This window comes from Drosophila montana, unplaced genomic scaffold (assembly GCF_035044405.1).
Source record: "Drosophila montana isolate Dmon_TW-CO22-7 unplaced genomic scaffold, ASM3504440v1 contig_2159_1, whole genome shotgun sequence".
In the NCBI taxonomy this organism is placed as follows: domain Eukaryota; kingdom Metazoa; phylum Arthropoda; class Insecta; order Diptera; family Drosophilidae; genus Drosophila; species Drosophila montana.
Window position 1 is genome coordinate 93,053 of NW_026997059.1, and position 19,900 is coordinate 112,952.

Sequence of the window (19,900 nt, forward strand, 5' to 3'; positions counted from 1 at the left end):
ACAAGGAGTGGAAGGCTGTGGTCTTCTCCGACGAAAAAAAGTTCAATCTCGACGGACCGGATGGCTACAACTATTATTTTCACGATATGCGAAAAGAGGAATGCTTTTTGAGTCGTCATCACTCCTGTACAGGAGGCGTAATGGTTTGGGGAGCCATATCGTTTTATGGAACTTGCGAGCTGCAGTTTGTTTCCTCAAAGATGAATGCAAATGTCTACAAGACTGTGCTCCAAAAGGCTTTTCCCCAGTTTTCCGAAATTTTTGGACCTATTCAATGGACGTACCAACAAGACAACGCCCCCATCCATACAGCCCAGGTTACAAAACAGTGGATTAAGGACCAGAATGTTAACTTGCTGGAGTGGCCGCCATACTCCCCAGACATAAATATTATCGAGAACATTTGGGGACTTTTATCCAGGAGAGTGTATGAAGGGGGAAGACAATTTCAGGACTCGGCGACCTTGGTTGAAGCGATTAAAAAAGCCTGGTCAACTATTTCACTGAGTGAAATTGAAAAATATTACGATTCCTTATCAACTCGAATGTTTGAAATAATTAAGAATAAGGGTGGTCATACCAAATATTAAATAATGCAGAAATAGTGTCTTTTATTATTTAAGTTACCAAGTGCCATAAAATATTGCTGTGAATAATTTTTTTTTATAGTTTTGTTGGTCAAACATAGGTTTGGTGAATAGCACTTGAGCCAAAAATTATGTAGATTTTCAGCTATGTTTTTGAAAATATAATAAAAAAAATATAAAATCCAAACCTAACAAAATTTATTTGGTTTAAATGCGAGTGCTCGTTATGAAGATATTATGTTCTAAGTCTAAAAAAGAAGTCAAACCTATTCAGTTGAGCGGCACTGTATGTCACATCTGATAGTGTTCCCACTATCATACCTTCGGTATTGTAGCCTCTAGTAGGCGCTGCACCGAAAAGTGATTTACTCTAAATATTTGTAAATATCTGTTGCAGAGTTCTGGCTTGAACACTAGTATTAAAATGTAAAACCAAAAATTCCATTATATATCTCCCTCCAACTGGCGCCTCAATGGTTTTTGTGCTTGCGTCTTTAAATGTAAGATGTTTTAAATCTAAACTCTCCTATCTTCACGTAGATTCTCTTATTTTCGATTTCGACATTTAAGGTATTTCTGAGCCTCGGTTAAAACTGGGCATCTTCGATTTTTAATATTTTCTACCTATTCGACATTTGAGTCGATTAAGCTTCTTGTATCGGAGGAAGAGTGATTGATCCTCCCATCTTGTATGTCGAGATTGGTGGAATAAGTGTCATGTCTAACTTACCGTTTACCTAAGACATCGTTCCGCTATTAAATCTTCGCTACTTTATGATAATGAGCTTTTGGTCGATCTTGGTAACTTCAATCATCCCTACCTTGCTGCTGCCTTCTACGCGACGGGCTACATGCGTTGTCCTTATCGCAGGTTGATGCAGGTAAATAAATTTGGTTATTGAGGCATTAGTTTTCGTAAGGCTCGTTTTTATAAGCTTAACGATCTTATACTGCTCGTCAATTGTGCAGACGTTGCTATTAAATTATTTTATGACACCGCGAACTTTGATATCTCTGTTCCACTTAATCAAAGGACCAAACTGGTTCAAAAAGAATATAATGAACCAAATTCTTTTATTATGGAATTGCCACATCAAATTTCTTTATTCCATTTGCTATAAGAAATGATTTCGTCGTTGCAGTCTTCAATTTTCACATAGCTCCAATCAATTTTTGAAATTTCTTAAGATGCTAGATGTATATTTTGTAATCTTCGGTAGTTTTCAGGTATTATCTTCGACTCAGTTATTGAGAGATTCGTTTTTTATTCCGCTTCATGAAAAAGGCAATAAATCTGAAGTTGATAAGTTATCAGTTAACTGTATAGTTATAGTTATAGTTAACAGTATTTGGAAAATGTCTGTTATTCCTAAAGTCTTTGACAGGATCGTAACAGCTCGAATGCAATATATATGTACCACTAACCTTTTACGGCTTAGCTCATCATTAACTTCACAAGTTTAGCCTTCTCGACTTTCCAGTTTATTACTTAACTGGATTTCAGGGTATATGAGTAATAAAAGGGTTATTTTTATAAATTCATCTATATGTATAAAACTGTTTGTCCTGACTGACTGACTGACTGACTGATTGGTGATCAACGCACAGCCCAAACCGTAACAGCTAGGAAGCTGAAATTTGATGTAGGTGCACGTTAAGACGGGGTTTCGGGAAATTCTACCTGCAAGTGTGGAAAAACCGCGAAAAACGTCTGTATGTAACTATTTTGTTTACCATCCGATCGGCCTCAAACGTATTTTCAAAGATCTTTGTTCAAATTAATTTAAGGGGTGTTTCACACTTTTAGGAAAATCCATTCCTCCTTGGTGGAAATGGAGGTGAAAGATTTGGTGGGTGACGTTTCGCGATCAAATTCATTTCCAGAGATCTATAAGAAAAATCATTTGAGACGTGTTCCATACTTTTCGCAGAATTCAAACTTCTTCGGGGGGAATGCGATTTAAAGATTTTTTGGGCGAAGTTTTAAGTTGTGTCCGATTTGCTTCAAACTTATTTTCAAAGCTCTACATAAGAATTTAATAAATACGTATTTCAGCGATTTGGGAAATTCCACCCGCAACAGTGGTAAATTGTCGGAAAACGGTTGTATGAAAGTTTTTTGTTTACCCTCCGATCGGCCCCAAACTTTTTTTCAAAGATCTATGTTCAAATTCATTTGAGGGGTGTTTCACAATTTTTTAAAAATCCGTTCCTCCTTGGTGGAAATGGAGGTCAAAGATTTGGTGGGTGACGTTTTGTGTTCAAATTTATTTCCAAAGATCTATTTTTTCGCAAAATCTAAACTCCTTCGATGGAAAATGCATTTCAAAAAATTTTCTGGTGAATTTTAAGTTTTGTCCGATTTGCATAAAAGTTGTTTGATTCCCGACCGATCAGTTTCAAAATCATTTTCAAAGCTTTTTGAAAACATTGATTTTATAACATACGTGCCACGGGCAAGGCCGGGTTATACCCGCTAGTATTCTATAAACATCCGGATGACTTTCAAGGTTTCCCAAGTCTGTTATGATTGTGCCTAACATAAGGATATGGCTTCCTATAAACTTTCACAAGCTATCATTGATGCCTTTCAGGCTTGTTTTTAAGTTAACATTTTCATCCGGGCATTGTTGACCAGTTCGCATAATTTTATTAAGCCAAATACCCATATTTAAGGTATATTGAAATCAGCTTCATCCACATAAAATTTAAATTCTCCTTACACTAAAAGTTTGCAAGTCAGCCGGTGTACTTGCTTAATCCGGATGGATGAGTGCTTAAATACTGTGCTGCATCATTCTTTAAATCTGGTTTAAGACTTTATATTGTTTGTAAATTCGTCATCTTACAGACCATTTGGAAAGAACAGTTTATCATTCCTCTCCATAAAAACGGACTTAATCTTATATCGAAAACTATCGAGGTATTTCAAAATAATCATTTTACTTTTTCTTTTCTCTGTATCGAATTGAAATGTATGGTGATGATGTAAAGTTTTACCTAACATATAAGAGTACTGCTTTCTATAAACTTTTACAAGCTTACATTGATGCCTTTCATTCTTGGTGTCAAGTCCAAGGTAATTATTTTTGCAGAAGCTGTTTTCAAATGGTTTCTTTGTATTGATTTCATGGATGTCATTTTGTAAACTTTTCTGCAATCTTAAATAATTCTACATATATTATAAAAAATGCATAATGCGCAATTCAGTCTCAAATGCAAATGCAATATGATCGGCTTGAATTCTGCCTTAAGGTGATAATCCCGAATGTCTAGGGTAATGCTCAGAAGAACTATACGAATATTCATGCAAATTAATATATATGTATATATATGTCAACCAAAGCATAATTCTGTTAAGCCAAAATTATAAAAAGCAATTTACTATGCCTTGCATGAACTGTTTCGAGATCGATGTGATGATTTCAATAAGCATTACAAGGTCCTCTGTCGGAGTCATCTCTTCCTCGTATTAAAGTTTCTTTAGATAGATAGTCTTACTCTATAGCTATGCACGATGCCTACAGATTCGCACGAAAATTAAGAAATGGTTTGTGATCATTAAGAATTTCATACTTGGTACAAAATAGATAGAATCTGCGATATTAAGGAACCCATACAATTTCAGTTTATCATTCCTCTCCACAAAAACGGACTTAATCTTATGTCGAAAACTATCGAGGTATTTCAAAATAATCATTTTACTTTTTCTTTTCTCTGTATCGAGTTGAAATGTATGGTGATGATGTAAAGTTTTACCTTACATATAAGAGTACTGCTTTCTATAAACTTTTACAAGCTTACATTGATGCCTTTCATTCTTGGTGTCAAGTCCAAGGTAATTATTTTTGCAGAAGCTGTTTTCAAATGGTTTCTTTGTATTGATTTCATGGATGTCATTTTGTAAACTTTTCTGCAATCTTAAATAATTCTACATATATTATAAAAAATGCATAATGCGCAATTCAGTCTCAAATGCAAATGCAATATGATCGGCTTGAATTCTGCCTTAAGGTGATAATCCCGAATGTCTAGGGTAATGCTCAGAAGCACTATACGAAAATACATGCAAATTAATATATATGTATATATATGTCAACCAAAGCATAATTCTGTCAAGCCAAAATTATAAAAAGCAATTTACTATGCCTTGCATGAACTGTTTCGAGATCGATGTGATGATTTCAATAAGCATTACAAGGTCCTCTGTCGGAGTCATCTCTTCCTCGTATTAAAGTTTCTTTAGATAGATAGTCTTACTCTATAGCTATGCACGATGCCTACAGATTCGCACGAAAATTAAGAAATGGTTTGTGATCATTGAGAATTTCATACTTGGTACAAAATAGATAGAATCTGCGATATTAAGGAACCCATACAATTTCAAATAATTCTTTATATATATGAATAAATATCGGGGATGATATCGATACTTTAGACATTGCACTGGATTGTTTATTATCTTATCGTTATATAATATGGTTACATTGACTTTATTCAAATTCAAATTCGATTGGTTGTTGATACAGTTCGCTTACGATCACGAACAATACAATCTTCAATATCTAACACTTCTTAACTATCGTTATCAAGGACTCTATTTATCTTATATGGACCGCGATATTTTGGTGCGAACTTTTTATTTACTAATGGTGTAGTGTCCACATTACGACCGGCTACATAATCTCCTCTTTGATACGTTAAAGGGTCTTAATGTTTCTTTCTTTGTGAGCACAAAATATTTTCACAAGCTTTTTTTCGCACAGATAAGATTAAGATTTCTCTGCTCTATGTTTAATTTATCCTATAAATATTCAGTTGATTCATCAACTATTGGTCCTTTTTGGATCCCTCCAAGTAATAAAATGCTGGGTGTTTTCTGCGTATTAGTATGAATAGTGTTATTTATGGCATACTCGACTTTGTTCATCAATTTATACCAATCTTGCTGCTGAAAGGGCTCTGAAAGTTCACCTTTCATAAGGGTGAGAACACGATTAACTCTTTCAACTTGGCCATTAGCCTGTGGTGCCCCAGTGGCAACTTTTATGTGCTTTTTACTTCGTTCTTGCAAGAAATTCGCAAACTCTAGCTATGTATAACATGTGCCTCGATCTGAGATAACTCTTGTAGGGCGACTGTAAAGCTCGAAGTATTTACTGAGGGCATATTTGGCTTCCCGAGTACTGGCACTATTTACTGGAAATAATTTCACAACATTTTGCGAAGGCATTTACGATTATTAAGATATGTTTTCTGTTTGATGTGATAATCGGTGAAGGGCCTAAATGGTCTATATGTAACGTATGAAAAGGTACCTTTGTCCTGCTATGCACGGCAAACAATTTTTAATAAATTATACTACTTTACTACGCTTTTACGGGAACCAATATGTTCTTATTAGGTCATTGACGCACTTGTATGCCGCTAGATGTTTTTAATTCTCGTTTGCTTTTCTGATTAATTGCTCATCCATGCAAATCATCCATGCAAAAATTCCATTCGAAATCATCTGGGATAACACCAACCACTCCAACTTCTAGCGCTGAGTTTAATATCAACTATTAAGATCGGACAACTATATCATATAGCTGCCATAGGAAAGATCGGTCGAAAATTAAGTTTTCGTATGGAAAACTTTTATGTGTTTCAAGATATCTTGACCAAACTCGGTATTTATTAGTTTTACTACGCTCCCATATATATGCAAAATCTTATTAAGATCGGACAACTATAACATATAGCTGCCATAGGAACGATCGGTCGAAAATTATGCTGTTGCATGGAATTTTTTTTGTTTTTCAAGATATCTTGACCAAACTCGGCATTTATTAGTTTTACTATGCTCCCTCCACTTATGCAAAATCTTATTCACATCGGGCTACTATATCATATAGCTGCCATAGGAACGATCGGTTGAAAATTAAGTTGTTGTACGGAAACCTGTTTTGTTTTTCATGATATCTTAACCATACTCGGCATTAACTTTTTTCCCTGTGCTTCTTAGATACGGGCAAAGCACTATAAGCATTTTGAAAAGGTTGGGTCTGCAAGGGTATTAAATCTTCGGTGTGCCGAAGATAGCACTTCTCTCTCGTTATGTAGTGAAAATAAGTTTGACGCCGATCGGACGAAATTTAAAAACTTTTTCCTTCAAAAATCTTTGGTTTGGATTTTCCACCGAGGAAGCTTGGATTCTGCAAAAAAGAGCCTTTGATATTCATTTGAACGCGAAACTCGACCCACAAAATCTCTGAACCATCTTTATACCAAGGAAGAATTAATTTTCAGAAAAGTGTGAAACACTCCCTCTCAAATTAATTTGAACAAAGATCTTTGAAAATTAGATTTAGGCCTATCGAATTTTTCCACATTGCGAACTATTGCGTGACTTAATGTTCTTATCTGGTCGCTAAAAGGTTGTACTAACATTTTGTTACGATTTTTTAAATTTGTGGTTGGAGTCAAGCATTGCAAAAATTATTAGTTCACTTTCGTACTAATAATCCGTTTTTGATGTCGTTTTTTTATAAACGATTGACATTTTGAATTGACGGGTGTTAACTACCATCGATCCCTAGATGAACTGTAAGACGTTATGGAATCAAGGCGATTATTGTCGAATTTCGCATTTTGAGCTGTTTAAACCAAGGCGAGACTTACGGCAAGGATTTTCACTTGTATTCATCTAAAGGTTTTACAGGCACGATATTTTGCGGACTCCACAATTGTATTTAGATGATGATCATTGAATGGAAGTCGACGGGCGACTTCCGTAGCCAAGCAGCAACCAACCGGGTGAATGATATTGTATCCAGCGGACTTAAACACTACAACCTTATGGTGGAATGACCGTGATTTGTTGAGGAATCTAAGAAGATGATTGGGCTAGAGCACAATGACGCTGTTACCTCAAAGCAATGCCAGAATAGAGGAAGGATATTTTTTCAATTTCAGTCACGAGACGAGGGACTCTTACGATGTTATCGGGGAATGTAAATTAACACATAACTTTTTGAAACTTCAGCAAACTTGTGGCGTTCGCTATATAATTTACAATTTGCAAAACTGCGTAAGGAATTTACTAGATTAAGAGAGAAAATCCCTAACCAGTTTACAAGAATTCAATGATTGGATCCCTTCAATCATGAAGGAGGACTAATTTCTATTATCCGCGAAAATACTATTTTAAATCATATTAATTTAATGATTGTAGATCATTAAGACGTGAATGCACCTATTAATAAGAAACATCAAAGCAATTTACATACCGGGGCTCAATCGCAATGCGCCTTCCTGCGACAGAAATATTGGTTCATTAATTGCAGGAAATTGGCAATGCGATACGGAGTTGCATGCGCTTTCGACCTCTCTTGGACAATTAGTTAACGAGATCGCTGCCAGAAGGCCGACGAGTACGAGTGTAGGTGTATGCTATATAATGTAGCCACAACGACACCGAACTCAGCGGCTGGATTAAAATAATGTTTTTATTATGATTTCTTTGCGACACCGATACATCGTTTTTGACTGGGTTCTTTTGTCAAATTTTCATAATTTTTTTTATGTACTATTTGCTATTTTTAAAAAAAAAGCGATCGCCGAAATAATTGTGTTTGATTACAGACTTACAGCAAATTCAAGCATTTTCAATAATACGCTTCTTTCAATAATTAAAGACTCGGAGACCGGCCTGCAACGGTAAACTCAAATAGGTCGTCCTTAATTTTACTGTGGCCTGATTTTAGAGATGATGTTGGTGAGTTTTGAACGGACACGCACGGAACACGACTGGATATAAAATTAAGTGAACTTTTTCTAGCAATGAGGTTTTACGAATCAAGCAACACACTTATTCACTTGTACATCGTCGTAAACGTCCTCAGCTTAAGGTCTCCGATATTGTTGGTCGTCGACATTTTTTCCGATTTACGCTTTACGAAACAATGCGATGTGGAAATAGTAGAGCTGCATAAATGTTGTATTTGAGATGTAACGGTTTTTTCATAGGCGTTGAGTATATCGGATAATTTGGATGTTTTAGACATACGTTTAAGTCACCTTTTATGAAGAGGATACTTCATATTTTAATTTTATTCAATAAGCTACAAGTATAATTTGATGACTCTATCCCTTAAAACTTAAAAGAAATGCTCAGAAAATACAGGAAAGATTGAAAAAAATTTTGTGAACATATCGGCAATACCCCAATCAGTAGGGGATATGCTAGTCGACACTTGTGATGTTTGTTCCGCACCAGCGGTGTAGGCCGTCGACTGAGGGTCTGGAATGAACTCGGACAGACAGAATCGTTTACCATCTGCTAGACTCGGCGACCGAGCTCTGTGCTAAGATCTACGGGACGCTTGCCGAAAATATAGGCATCCATCACAATACAACATGCGAAAGTTTCAAGATAGAGCAAGTATAAAGGTTTTTTGTTTATTTATTTTTATTTGTATTCTTACTTGACTTAAAATGCAAGAAATAAGACCTAAAGAAGGCATGTTACTATGCCAATAAAATTACTATTGATTCCAAAATGTATATATATTCTTGATTTAGACGACAAGTACAGTCGGCCAAGCCATGTCCGTCGTCTTTTCGTTTGTATGAATTAAAAATGCAGTGCGCCCTTACTCAACGTAACCTATTAAAAGCGGGTCATTTGCGAAAACAGTGGTGGTTGCAAGAAATTGGACATTAAATCATTATTAGAAAATGTTATTATTATTTCAATGCACACCAAGCGAAACAATAAAACGACAAAAACGTTTTTAACTTACAGATCAATATGTTTGTTTTTTATTCAGTTTGTTTTCAGCTTACCATTTTTAAAGGTCATAGATTCTATCGCTTGTGTGGTATACAGGATTAAGTTGCAGCAGTGTTTTATGCAGGTTAAGAAGTTGTTCATTGATTCAAAAGGTTGAGCTACCAGGCATCGTTATTTTTGTGTTTAATTTTTATAAGTTCACCGATTTTGTTCTGCAACTCCCAACATTAAAGTTGCTATGTGAGGTCTCAGCCCCTCCCTGGTTATTAGGGAACTAATAAACTTATTTTTCCGCAATCATTTGCCAGATCAAACTTTTCTAAGAACGTTTTCATATGTGTTGATCACATATTTAAATGAATTTTCTCAACTTTAATTCCAAATGCATTACGTCTATTTTGCTATGTTTAATAAAGTTTGCAGATGGGAAGGAGAATTCTGGTCCACGCATTGTCCATCTGTTCGCTGAATTTTATCAAACCAAATACTCTTTTTTAGGTATATAGAAATAATCTTTTTCCACATAAATTTGATATCCTCTTTACACTAAAAGTTCGCAAGACGGCGACCTTAACATAATCAAGTGGCGCACTCACCGAGTCTGGATAAAATACTCGCCTGTGTGCTTAGGTACTTTGCTGCAGCACTCTTTAAACCTGTTTTAAACTTTTTATTTTGTCTGAAAATTCTTCATCTTAACCGACCAACTGAACAGTTTATTATTTCTCTCCATAAAAAAACGTTCTAAATCTTGTGTTGAAAATATAGGGATATTTCAAAAAAATCAATTCACTTTTGAAGATGCAAATTTTTTATAAGCCAACATTGGGGCCTTTTATTTTGGTGTCAAATGGTTTCTTACACTCTTCAATGCTTACCGCTCGAATATATATGAAGCATTAGTAATGAAGTTGGGGTTCTGTGTGTCATTTTTGATCATAAGCTAAAATTCGACGCTCTTTCAACGAGCATGATTAATAAGGTTAAAATTGTTTTGATTTCCTTAATCGACGGTCCAAGAAGTTCGATCATCAGTACATCTATAGTATGTTCACGAAAAAGACCTTTTCAATTGTCGCAAAGTATGTTTTCTAAAGGTTTTAAACAATATACTTCTTACTAAAATATGTAATTCACTCAATGTTTCAGTGCAATCATGTTTAAAAACCTTTTTGGTGGTTTAGCAACAAACTTATTTACGGTGTTTACTAATATATTGCACTCGGTCGTGAATGTCATCTAATTAAGGTGTCCATTACTGTTGGTCGTCGAAATTTATACGGATCTTCGTTTTGCGAGCCAATGCTGGGATGGTGAAATAATAATGATGCATAAATGTTGCATTTGAGATGTAACGGAGTTCTCAAAGATGTTGGGAATAGCGGAATTATGAATGATTGCTTCCAAATGGCAGGGATATCTCCGGACGCTCAAACGGAACGAAGATATTGAAATGCGAGTTACAGGTGTCACAAAAGAGTGAAATGGCAAAATCAATGTCTGCACAATTTTACAGTTTACAGTGATCAGTCGACTTGCAGAAAACTATTTTTAAGATTATAAATGTCAGACTTTCAAAAACAATGGTTTAATGTTGGTTTTAATGACTTAGTAGATTTAAAGAAATGTAAATTAAAATAAGTAAGATGGTCTAGTCGTTCCCGACTAGGAGATACCCGGAATCCTCTTCTATGAACACCAAATGCAGCTCGGTCGTTTGCTTTGGCAGTAACAAAAATAAATTTAAAAAAAAATAGTTCCCTCGTTAAGGTTTGAACTTACAACAAACCACACTACTACCCGCCGGCCCTACTCAACAGCCACACCAATAATTGAGTCTCAATGAAAAAAAAACGGATTCTAATATCAGCACAGAAAACAGTACTATCGCAATTGCAATGCTGTTGATAGAATTCAAAGAAGTCGCTAACTTCCGCAAGCACGAGGCATGCCAAAACACATTTTCTTTAAAAACTTTTGTGTTTCTTAACCGATCTTGATGCATTTTTCAACAGTAGATATTATTGTGCTATAGAATATTTGTATATTCTCAAAAAGCAATTGCATTTAAATCGTGACTAAATCGTGACTTGAATTGGTAGGCAGTATAAATTTGTATGTATACTTGATGTATAGCTATTAGGATGTAGCGGGAAGGTGGTGATAGCTGTAAAATGAAAGATACTTGATATAAATATATACTATTCTAAAATCTACATATCAAGTTTGGTGACTCTAGCTCTTATAATATACCAATTTTGCTAAAAAAAAAACAGGATTTTGATATTGATTTTTATCGATTACTTGGAAACGGGCCAAGTTATCGAATATCGGAAACAAACTCGTACTGCGCGGGCACTAGAAGGCACTACAGCTAAAGGTTAAAGTGTCTAGCTCTTATAGGCTCTGAGATAGTTTATACATGAACAGACGGACGGACGAACAGACAGATGGACATAGCTAGATCGACTCGGCTCGTCATGACGATCAAGAATATATACACTTTATGGGGTCGGAGATGCTTCCTTCTGCCTGTTCCATACATTTGCACAAAAACATTATACCCATTATTCTTTGTATTTTGTATATCTAACTTCTTAAACGTATTAAAAAAGGATCATTTTTCTTCTTACAAATAAAAACCAAAAAATGTCTTAATTTTCATAGGGTCAATAGTATTGGCAAAACCTTAAATTATTGTGTTTAAATTTAAAAAACAAAACATCAGATAAAAATGAATATTTCGTTGGCATGCCCTTTTGTTTATAACGCTTTTCAGGTTCAATTTTGTGCCACTCTTCCATTAGGGCTTCTATAAGCTCAGTCATCGCTGAAATTGTATGCTTTCTAGCCCTTTTTTTCAGTTGGTTCCATAGGTGCTTATTTGGATTGAGGTTTGGTGATTGAGGAGGATGTGAAAGAACATGAGCTGTATTGTATGCTAGTTACATTCGTACATTGTCCTCTTGAAGAGTGAACTGACTGCTCAACTTCAACTTTTCAGCGCGATTTTTAAATTTGCCTTTAATATTTCCATATAAACACGCTTGTCCATTGTTTCTTCGATGAAAACTAGTTCACCCACACCAGCTGCGGACAGACGACCTCATGCCATAACACCTCCACCACCCCCACGGGCATTAGGTTGCAACTTTATATGCCGTATTGGGTTTTCTCCACACTTTAAATCGATCATCTGAGTGAAAAATATTAAACTTGCTTTCGTCGGATAATAGGACATCGTTCCAATAAGTTAAGGGCTTTGATTTAACCTCTTGGCGAATGCAATCTTTTCGATTGGTTAATACTCGAAATGAGTGGTTATATCTTGCAATTCTCGCATTGTACCCAGCCTGGTGAAGTATCCGCCGTACCGTTTTGTAGTGAATTTCTTTCCGAGTCTCATCTGCTGCTATTTGGGATTATGATATTTTTGGGTGCAATTACGGTCGGTTAACTGTAGTGGGCGGCAGGTGAGTTTACGTTTTCTGCCGAAGGATTGTCTGAAAATCTATGGACTATGCTCCGAATAGTAAATTGTCTTGTGTCCAATAGCTCACACTTCCGGTTCATTTTTGTTTTTATTGGTTGTACTATTCTCTATATCGTTTCTCTACAAAGGCCCTGCCGTTACTTACTTACAGTTCTTGTTATTTGTCGAGCTGTGCGCTTTCGCACGTTTGCACCGGCGGCCGGCTGTTGTATTTAAACAAGACTTTTAATGCCAAATTTTCTCCTTGGCCCTTAAATATGGCGTTGAAATAATAATAGTAGGTTTTTGTTCATTCGATGCTATCAAAAAATATATATTAAGGATTTCCACGCATGTGTATGTTTACTACAAGCTCTCAAATTTTACATTGTTTAAAAAATAAATGTTTTCTGTAAATAAAACAGATTTATTTGATATTCTCTTTTTCATTGGTTTTTGGGAGCCATGTTCCGCCTGTGTTTTTTTATTTTTCAGACAGGAAATGCTTGATCGTCTCTCGTCGCTCATATCAATAATAAATATTTATGGGGTTGGAGTTGCTTACTTCTACCGGTTACCGAAGTTTCCATAAAACGTGCAGCTATCAATAATCAATTTTACTGACAAGCTCTTTATCTTCACGGCTAGCTGCGTCAATTTAGGAAATCAATCAATTCCCCCGTATAAATACGTTAATATAAAAAAAAACTTAAAAGTGTAACGAGAGAAGAAACACTAAACTAGCGGATTTAAAACTTTGTGTACCAATAACAACAGATCCACAAAGAAGCAGGTTTTACTATTATTCTTTGTTTTGATGTTGTGCTTTATTTGGTGTGTAGGTAAGAAAGTAGGTTATTGTCGAAAATGGTGCTAGTGCTAGTCCTAAACAGTTTTGTTTCATTCCGAGTGTTCTTTTTATTTATCGCGCGAATCCCGATGCAATGTGCTGCCGCAAAGTACAAAAGCGAATATATACTGGGACTATAGGCTAAGACTATTTACTTGCTAAAAAGTTTAGAATAGATGATTTTATACAAGTAAGAAAAGAGGACCCGGAACTGTTCATACAAAGCATAATTTGTTGAACAAAATTGAAGCAATAAAAGTGTATAATTACGTCTTAGTCTAGTAGGGATAGAGAAGTTTAGTTAGCTAGTCAGTTAGCATTAGGGTGAAGTAGTGCGAGGGCAGTCCGCGTTTCAGTTTTGCCAGCAGCTCCAGGTGCCAGATACGGTCAAATGCCTAGCTGACGTCGACAAAGTCCGCCACACGACGACCCTGTGTAGCTGTTCCATGGTTCCGTGCTCAGCGCGAAAGCCAATTTGGTGGTCTGGAATTAGGCTTGCCAGGCTTGTGAATAATGGTCACGATGGAAATTTTTCTCGCTTCCGAAAAGTACTTCATCCATATTATGGCTTTAAAGAATAAGACCAGGCAAAGGACACCATTCGCAAGGATCGCTTTTAATGTAAGATTGCACACTAAGTCGTATCCCGGGGGCATGTTTGGCTTCAGGCGATGGAGCACACTTTTCACCTTCTCTTTTGTAAATAAAGTTGGGGGGATTCAGGCTCTGTTTCTGAGGATACAGCGGCTCTGGTCTCTGCAATCTCATCTTCTGTGGCGATGCTGAATGGCATGAATCGTTCCTCGAGGTTGCAGCCTGCTCAGCGTCCGAACGGCACCAGACGCCGTTACTTCTTTTGAGGGCAGCCTGCCTCAGAGGTTGGCGCTTTGTGCCGCGTGTCGCCATCAGCATATTGTCAAAATGCCTTGCCCGTTGCACTTGTAGCTCCCGATGCAGTTCGTCAGCCATTCTGCGCCAGTTCGACTTATCGGCGGGGTGTCTAGTGCGCGACCAGATCTTGCGTAGTCTTCTTTTTTCCTTTAGTAAGATTATCAGGTGCCGCGAGAGTTTGTATATCCCGTCGCGGTGCCTGAATTCCGCTGGGTAGTGGACGCTTGGCTTCAGCTGCTGCAGCCCGCACCTTTGCGGTGAAACCGTTGAGAGCGTCGTCGACGTCCTCTGCATATCTGACGCCTGCCTGTGGTGGGAACCTCGTGGGGCTTCCAGTGGCTAAACATTCAATAAATAAATATTACGCCATGAATAGCTAAACGATTAATTAAAGAAGGAGGATTAATTACTACTGGAGTATGACGGTAACCGCACACGAGGATTCTAGTTTAAACCAAGAAGAGCAAACGACAGATTCAATTCAGATTTATTTATTGGTGAATAGAAAATGGTGTCGATCAGACACATGAGGCATACTCCAGAATAGTACCAGAGATATTAAAATGGTCTTTGTCTTGTACGGATCGTCAAATTCCTGTGACCATCGCTTGATGAAACCCAAAACAAGTCTAACAATTCTGAGAGTCGAATTTAAGCTTATGATCAAGAATGACACCTCGATTATTGACTTCATTACTGTTACTGTTGACACGCTCGAGCGGTGAGCTATCAAGTGTGTAAGAAACCGTATAACGGCTGCATGAATCATTTTTGTTTACTATCCGATCGTTGATGTGTCACAATTTTTGGAAAATTCATCTTTCCTCGGGCTAAATGGGGGCCAATGACGTGATGTGCAAAGTATCGGGTTCATATTCATATCGTAGAATCCTTTTGTAAATTTATTTGAGACGGAGCTATTATATAAATACCACACGCAACGGTGTTAAATTAGCGGAAAACGCTTAAGGGCCAGCTGTACAAAATACGGGTCAAAAATTTGTTGGTGCGATGTTTCACATGGATCGTCTTTAAAGTTATCTTTAAAGAGCTAAATGAATTTTACCGTTTTTAATAACTCCACCCGCATCTTTAGAAATTTGCCAACATTTTGCTTACCATATTATCGCCTTCAAACTCGTCTTCAAATTATTGTGAACTTTTGTTTTGTTTGATACGTGTTGCACACTTTTCAAAACCAAATTGTTTCACCTTTAATGAATAATTCTTGTCAAATAATTGAATGAAAAAGCGATTATTTTCCGAGTGGTTCTTTTTAGCCGATGGACTTTAAACATTTTCAAAAATCTTTTTAAAATATAACTTTGGATATCAAGTTTAAAGGGCGGAAAATAGTTGAAAATAGCAGCAATTCATAAATTAAGATTTAAATAAACATTTAGGTCAGGACTATCGAATACGCTCATTGACTGCTTAACCATATATATTTATCAAAGATTTATTCGTAATGCTTTTAAACCATATTCTCCCCTCGATTGTCATTAAATTTATTTTTATTTTTTGTATTCTTTAGGTACACAATGTTGGGAGCTAGCCTGGTTTGTGAACAAGATTGGCATAAATTGCTGAAAAATCCCCCAAATTCTAATGGAACATTATCACAACGGAAAGGAAAGGTTGGCAGACCAAGAAGATCAAAGGACTAATATAATTAAACATTTTAATTTTAATAAAACATAAATTTAAGACCATAGTTCATTATTTGTATTTCTATATTTTAAAATTCGAAATATTAAAACAACTATCAAAGGTATTTTCAAAATTATGATTTTTTTTTTAAACTAAAATGTTTTTTTAGCTCTTTAGCCCAACTGACCTAGGGGCACAGTCGTACAACGTACGGAACGTAATCGCACAATAACGATTCTTATCTAAATTAAAGTCCAGGAAGATTTAGTACGAGGAAGATTTTTTACAGAGGACCCGGAACGGTTCCTGCAATTAAAAAAAATGTAAGTGATAGGTGTGTATCATTGCGTCGGTAAATAAATTCACGATGTCGCTCATGTTTATATTACACCAAGCACCAAAACGATTAGACACATGAGGCTCATGAGGGCTGCACACAAGATATAAATATTCCTTGCACCATCGTTAAATGAAATCGAAAACAATTATGACCTTCTTCAGCAAGATTGTAGCAAGACACTCGAATTTAAGTTTATGATTAAGAATGACCCTAGATCATTCATTCATCATATTCATTACCGGTGCCGTTTACGCGTTTAAGTGGTAAACTGTCAAGTGTGTAAGAAATCATTGGAGGGGGTTTCTATTGAAAGAAATACCTTTCTTTGGAACAGCTTAGATTCAAAAGGTTACATTGGCAACAAGCTGAAAAGCATCAATGTCGGCTTGCAACAGATTACAAGAGATCATATCCTGATACTCAAGGCACCACTCAGCATATATTAGTACTCTGGATTGATTATGCTAACGTGGGTCAGTTTCAATAGAAATCAAAATACAGTTGGACACCTCTGACTGATTTATATATACCTAATGGAAGGTGGAAAAAGTTTGCACTATCAGCAATGTCTGGTTGAAAAATTGCGTAGGTGTATGTAAAAACAGAAGCGAAAGTAATCCTATGACTTCAAGACGTTTATAAAGGACAATCCTGTAACACAATGATTTATTTTAAGTTATGCAGTGGATTAACCTGTGAAGATGACAACTTATGTAGCTCATGTGACATGGAAGACAACAGAAAAGTTCAATGCATTGGTGACCACCAAGTATCGGCTGAAAGGTTAAATTCGATAGGTAAGTGGAGGATGACAGACAGGAATCTGAGATGTTCGGTTTTTATTCTCAGTAAAAGCGATAATACCGGAGTTCACGACTTGACAATGGCGAGTCTTTTTACACTTTCAATACTCCCCGAATAGTTGCTTCGATTAGGCTAGGCCTGTATAATCTGCACATTTTTAATGCACAATGTACAACATAGCTTACATGAATTACTTGATTGATTAGTCGCAGTCTGCTTGTGGCAAGCTTTTCAAAGCAGACAATTACATGTTCACGTATTATGGGGAGAGTATTAAATAAGAAATTAGGTAAGAACACTAAAAACACTTACACACTAACTGATAGAAGAAAGAATATAATTCACGGGCTGAACAAATTGTCAAAAGAGAAATTAATCTAAAGATTATTGCTTGCGCACGAGAGCAGCGATGTCCAGTCAAACAAAAATAACCAGTATTTCGCGCCAGCGCTGATTAATTTTCTTTCCAATCAGGGATAGATCATCGCCGAAATCGTAAATTCGGACTTTTTAATCAGATTTCGGAGCTTATAAGTATTAGAGGCACGAAATGTAGATTCTCATACATACGTGTATACAAATACATGATCAAAATTTTTTTGTTAGATACATTTTCCATTTCAAAGAACAATTGGTCGGCAATCAATTATTTATATGAAGAACATATTTGTTATTCAAGAAGTTTTCACTGAACTTTGCATTCGCTCCTTAAAAAAACAGTAACTTTATGTAAAAATGATCAAACGTCCAAACTTAACTAAAATGACGTTTAGGTAATTATTGACATGTCCTAGAATTGAATATAGATTGTTGTAATCTGCGACAAACTGTCCAGGAAAGTATATTTACTATACGAGGACCTACAAAAAGAAAGGGATAGGATTTTTGAAATTTATTGTTCATAGTTTTTGGCGTGCCTTAAATCAAGTATAAGATTCTAAAATATTATAAAAATACTATACTTAAGATAAAAGTATAAATGTAAGTCTAATAATAATTCAGCTAAGTGAATGAAAAAGTGAAAGAGGACCGAAACTTACTCTGTCGATTACATAAACAATGGAGCAACGGATACGATCGTTTTTATTTACGTTACGTTCTGTTCTTATTCTAGCTGTTTACATAAAGCTGTTTTACATAATAAGCAGACATAAATATGTATATATATCAGTGGGAATTTCCCGGCATTGCCCGTGGAAAGATTGTGTGTTTAAAATTACTTTTTTGACCCAGTTCTGTGGAAAATTTAAAATGTTTGAAGAATTCTTAAATTTCTTTCCAAATGTCCACAGTTTTTTGGTGGAATTTCCAAAATCACCGAAATGTTGCCCAATCTTTGACACCCTTTCCACTTTCCACTACCACTCATACAAAATTTTTCACGTTTTACCACACTTGCGAGTGTCATTTTCCAAAAACCCTGGAGCCTGCACCTTCATCACATAAGGTAACTACAGCAAAAGCTGGTTGGGCTGCACGTTGATCAGCCGGTAAGTTAGTCAGTAAGTCAGGGCAAACAGTTTTATAAATAGAGATTTTGGAAAAATTACGTTATTTATGAAGTTAGTTAATTTTTTTTTCAATTTTGTAATTTTTAAGTAGTATATATATGTTATACTTTTTTATACTTTAACTTGGTAAGTTGGATATTTAAAATTTTAATATTCTAAATGTCCTTTAATATTAGATAACGTGTGATTTATTTGATCATTCTATAGGAAAATGTCTATAATATGTAATATTCATTATACCCTGAACCCATTAAAAGTAATAGGGGTATTTTATTGATGTCTTTTTGCAAATGTATATATATTCTTGATCAGCATCAATAGCCAAGTCTATCTAGCCATGTCCGTATGTCTGTCTGTCTGTTCGTCCGTTCTTCCGTATGCATCTTCGCAAGGATCTCAGAACCTATAAGAGCTAGAACCTTGAAACTTGGGAAGTAGATCCTCCTAGTACGAGTTTGTTAACGATAATCGATAACTAATCCCGTTTCCAAGTCATCGATAAAAGTCGTCATTGAAATCCGGTTTTTTGTGAAAATCTCGTAAGTTAAAAGAGCTAGTCACCAAACTTAACATGTAGCTTCTAGAATAGTATATACATATATATCAAGTATATTTCATAATATAGCTATCGCCACCTCCCCGCTACCACCACATGGCCATAAATCTAGTAAATGAACCAATTTGTATTGGGCACCAATTTAAACCACAATTTTAATGCAGTAAACTTTTAGAGAATATACAAATATTCTATAGTACGATGAGATCTACTGTTGGAAATTCCCTCAGTATCTGCTAAGACACACAGAAGTTATTAAAGAAAACGTCGGGTTATATATATATATATATACATACACACATTCATGCGTGTCTTTATTGAATTCTATCAACAGCATTGCAATTGCAATTGTTTTTAATGCTGCTATTTTAATTGTTTTTTTTTTGCAGTAGCGATTTGTTGTTGGTTTGGCTGCTGAGTAGAGGTGGTTGGAGGCAGTGCAGTCTATTACGAGTTCGAGTCC

General features: G+C 35.9%; 1 protein-coding gene across 5 annotated transcripts in view; it reads left to right on the forward strand.

The window, feature by feature from the left end:
- LOC135427267 (LIM domain transcription factor LMO4) overlaps positions 1–16,350 on the forward strand; it is a 43,312-nt gene extending 26,962 nt beyond the window's left edge. For 3 of the 5 annotated variants that reach the window (XM_064680673.1, XM_064680674.1, XM_064680677.1), the window contains one exon: positions 16,111–16,350. In XM_064680673.1, the coding sequence (XP_064536743.1) occupies positions 16,111–16,243 (133 nt within the window). In that variant the 3' untranslated portion in view covers positions 16,244–16,350. The remainder of the gene's footprint in view (positions 1–16,110) is intronic. The other 2 variants (XM_064680675.1, XM_064680676.1) reach the window with 1 other exon arrangement.
- The last annotated feature ends 3,550 nt before the right edge of the window (positions 16,351–19,900 follow it).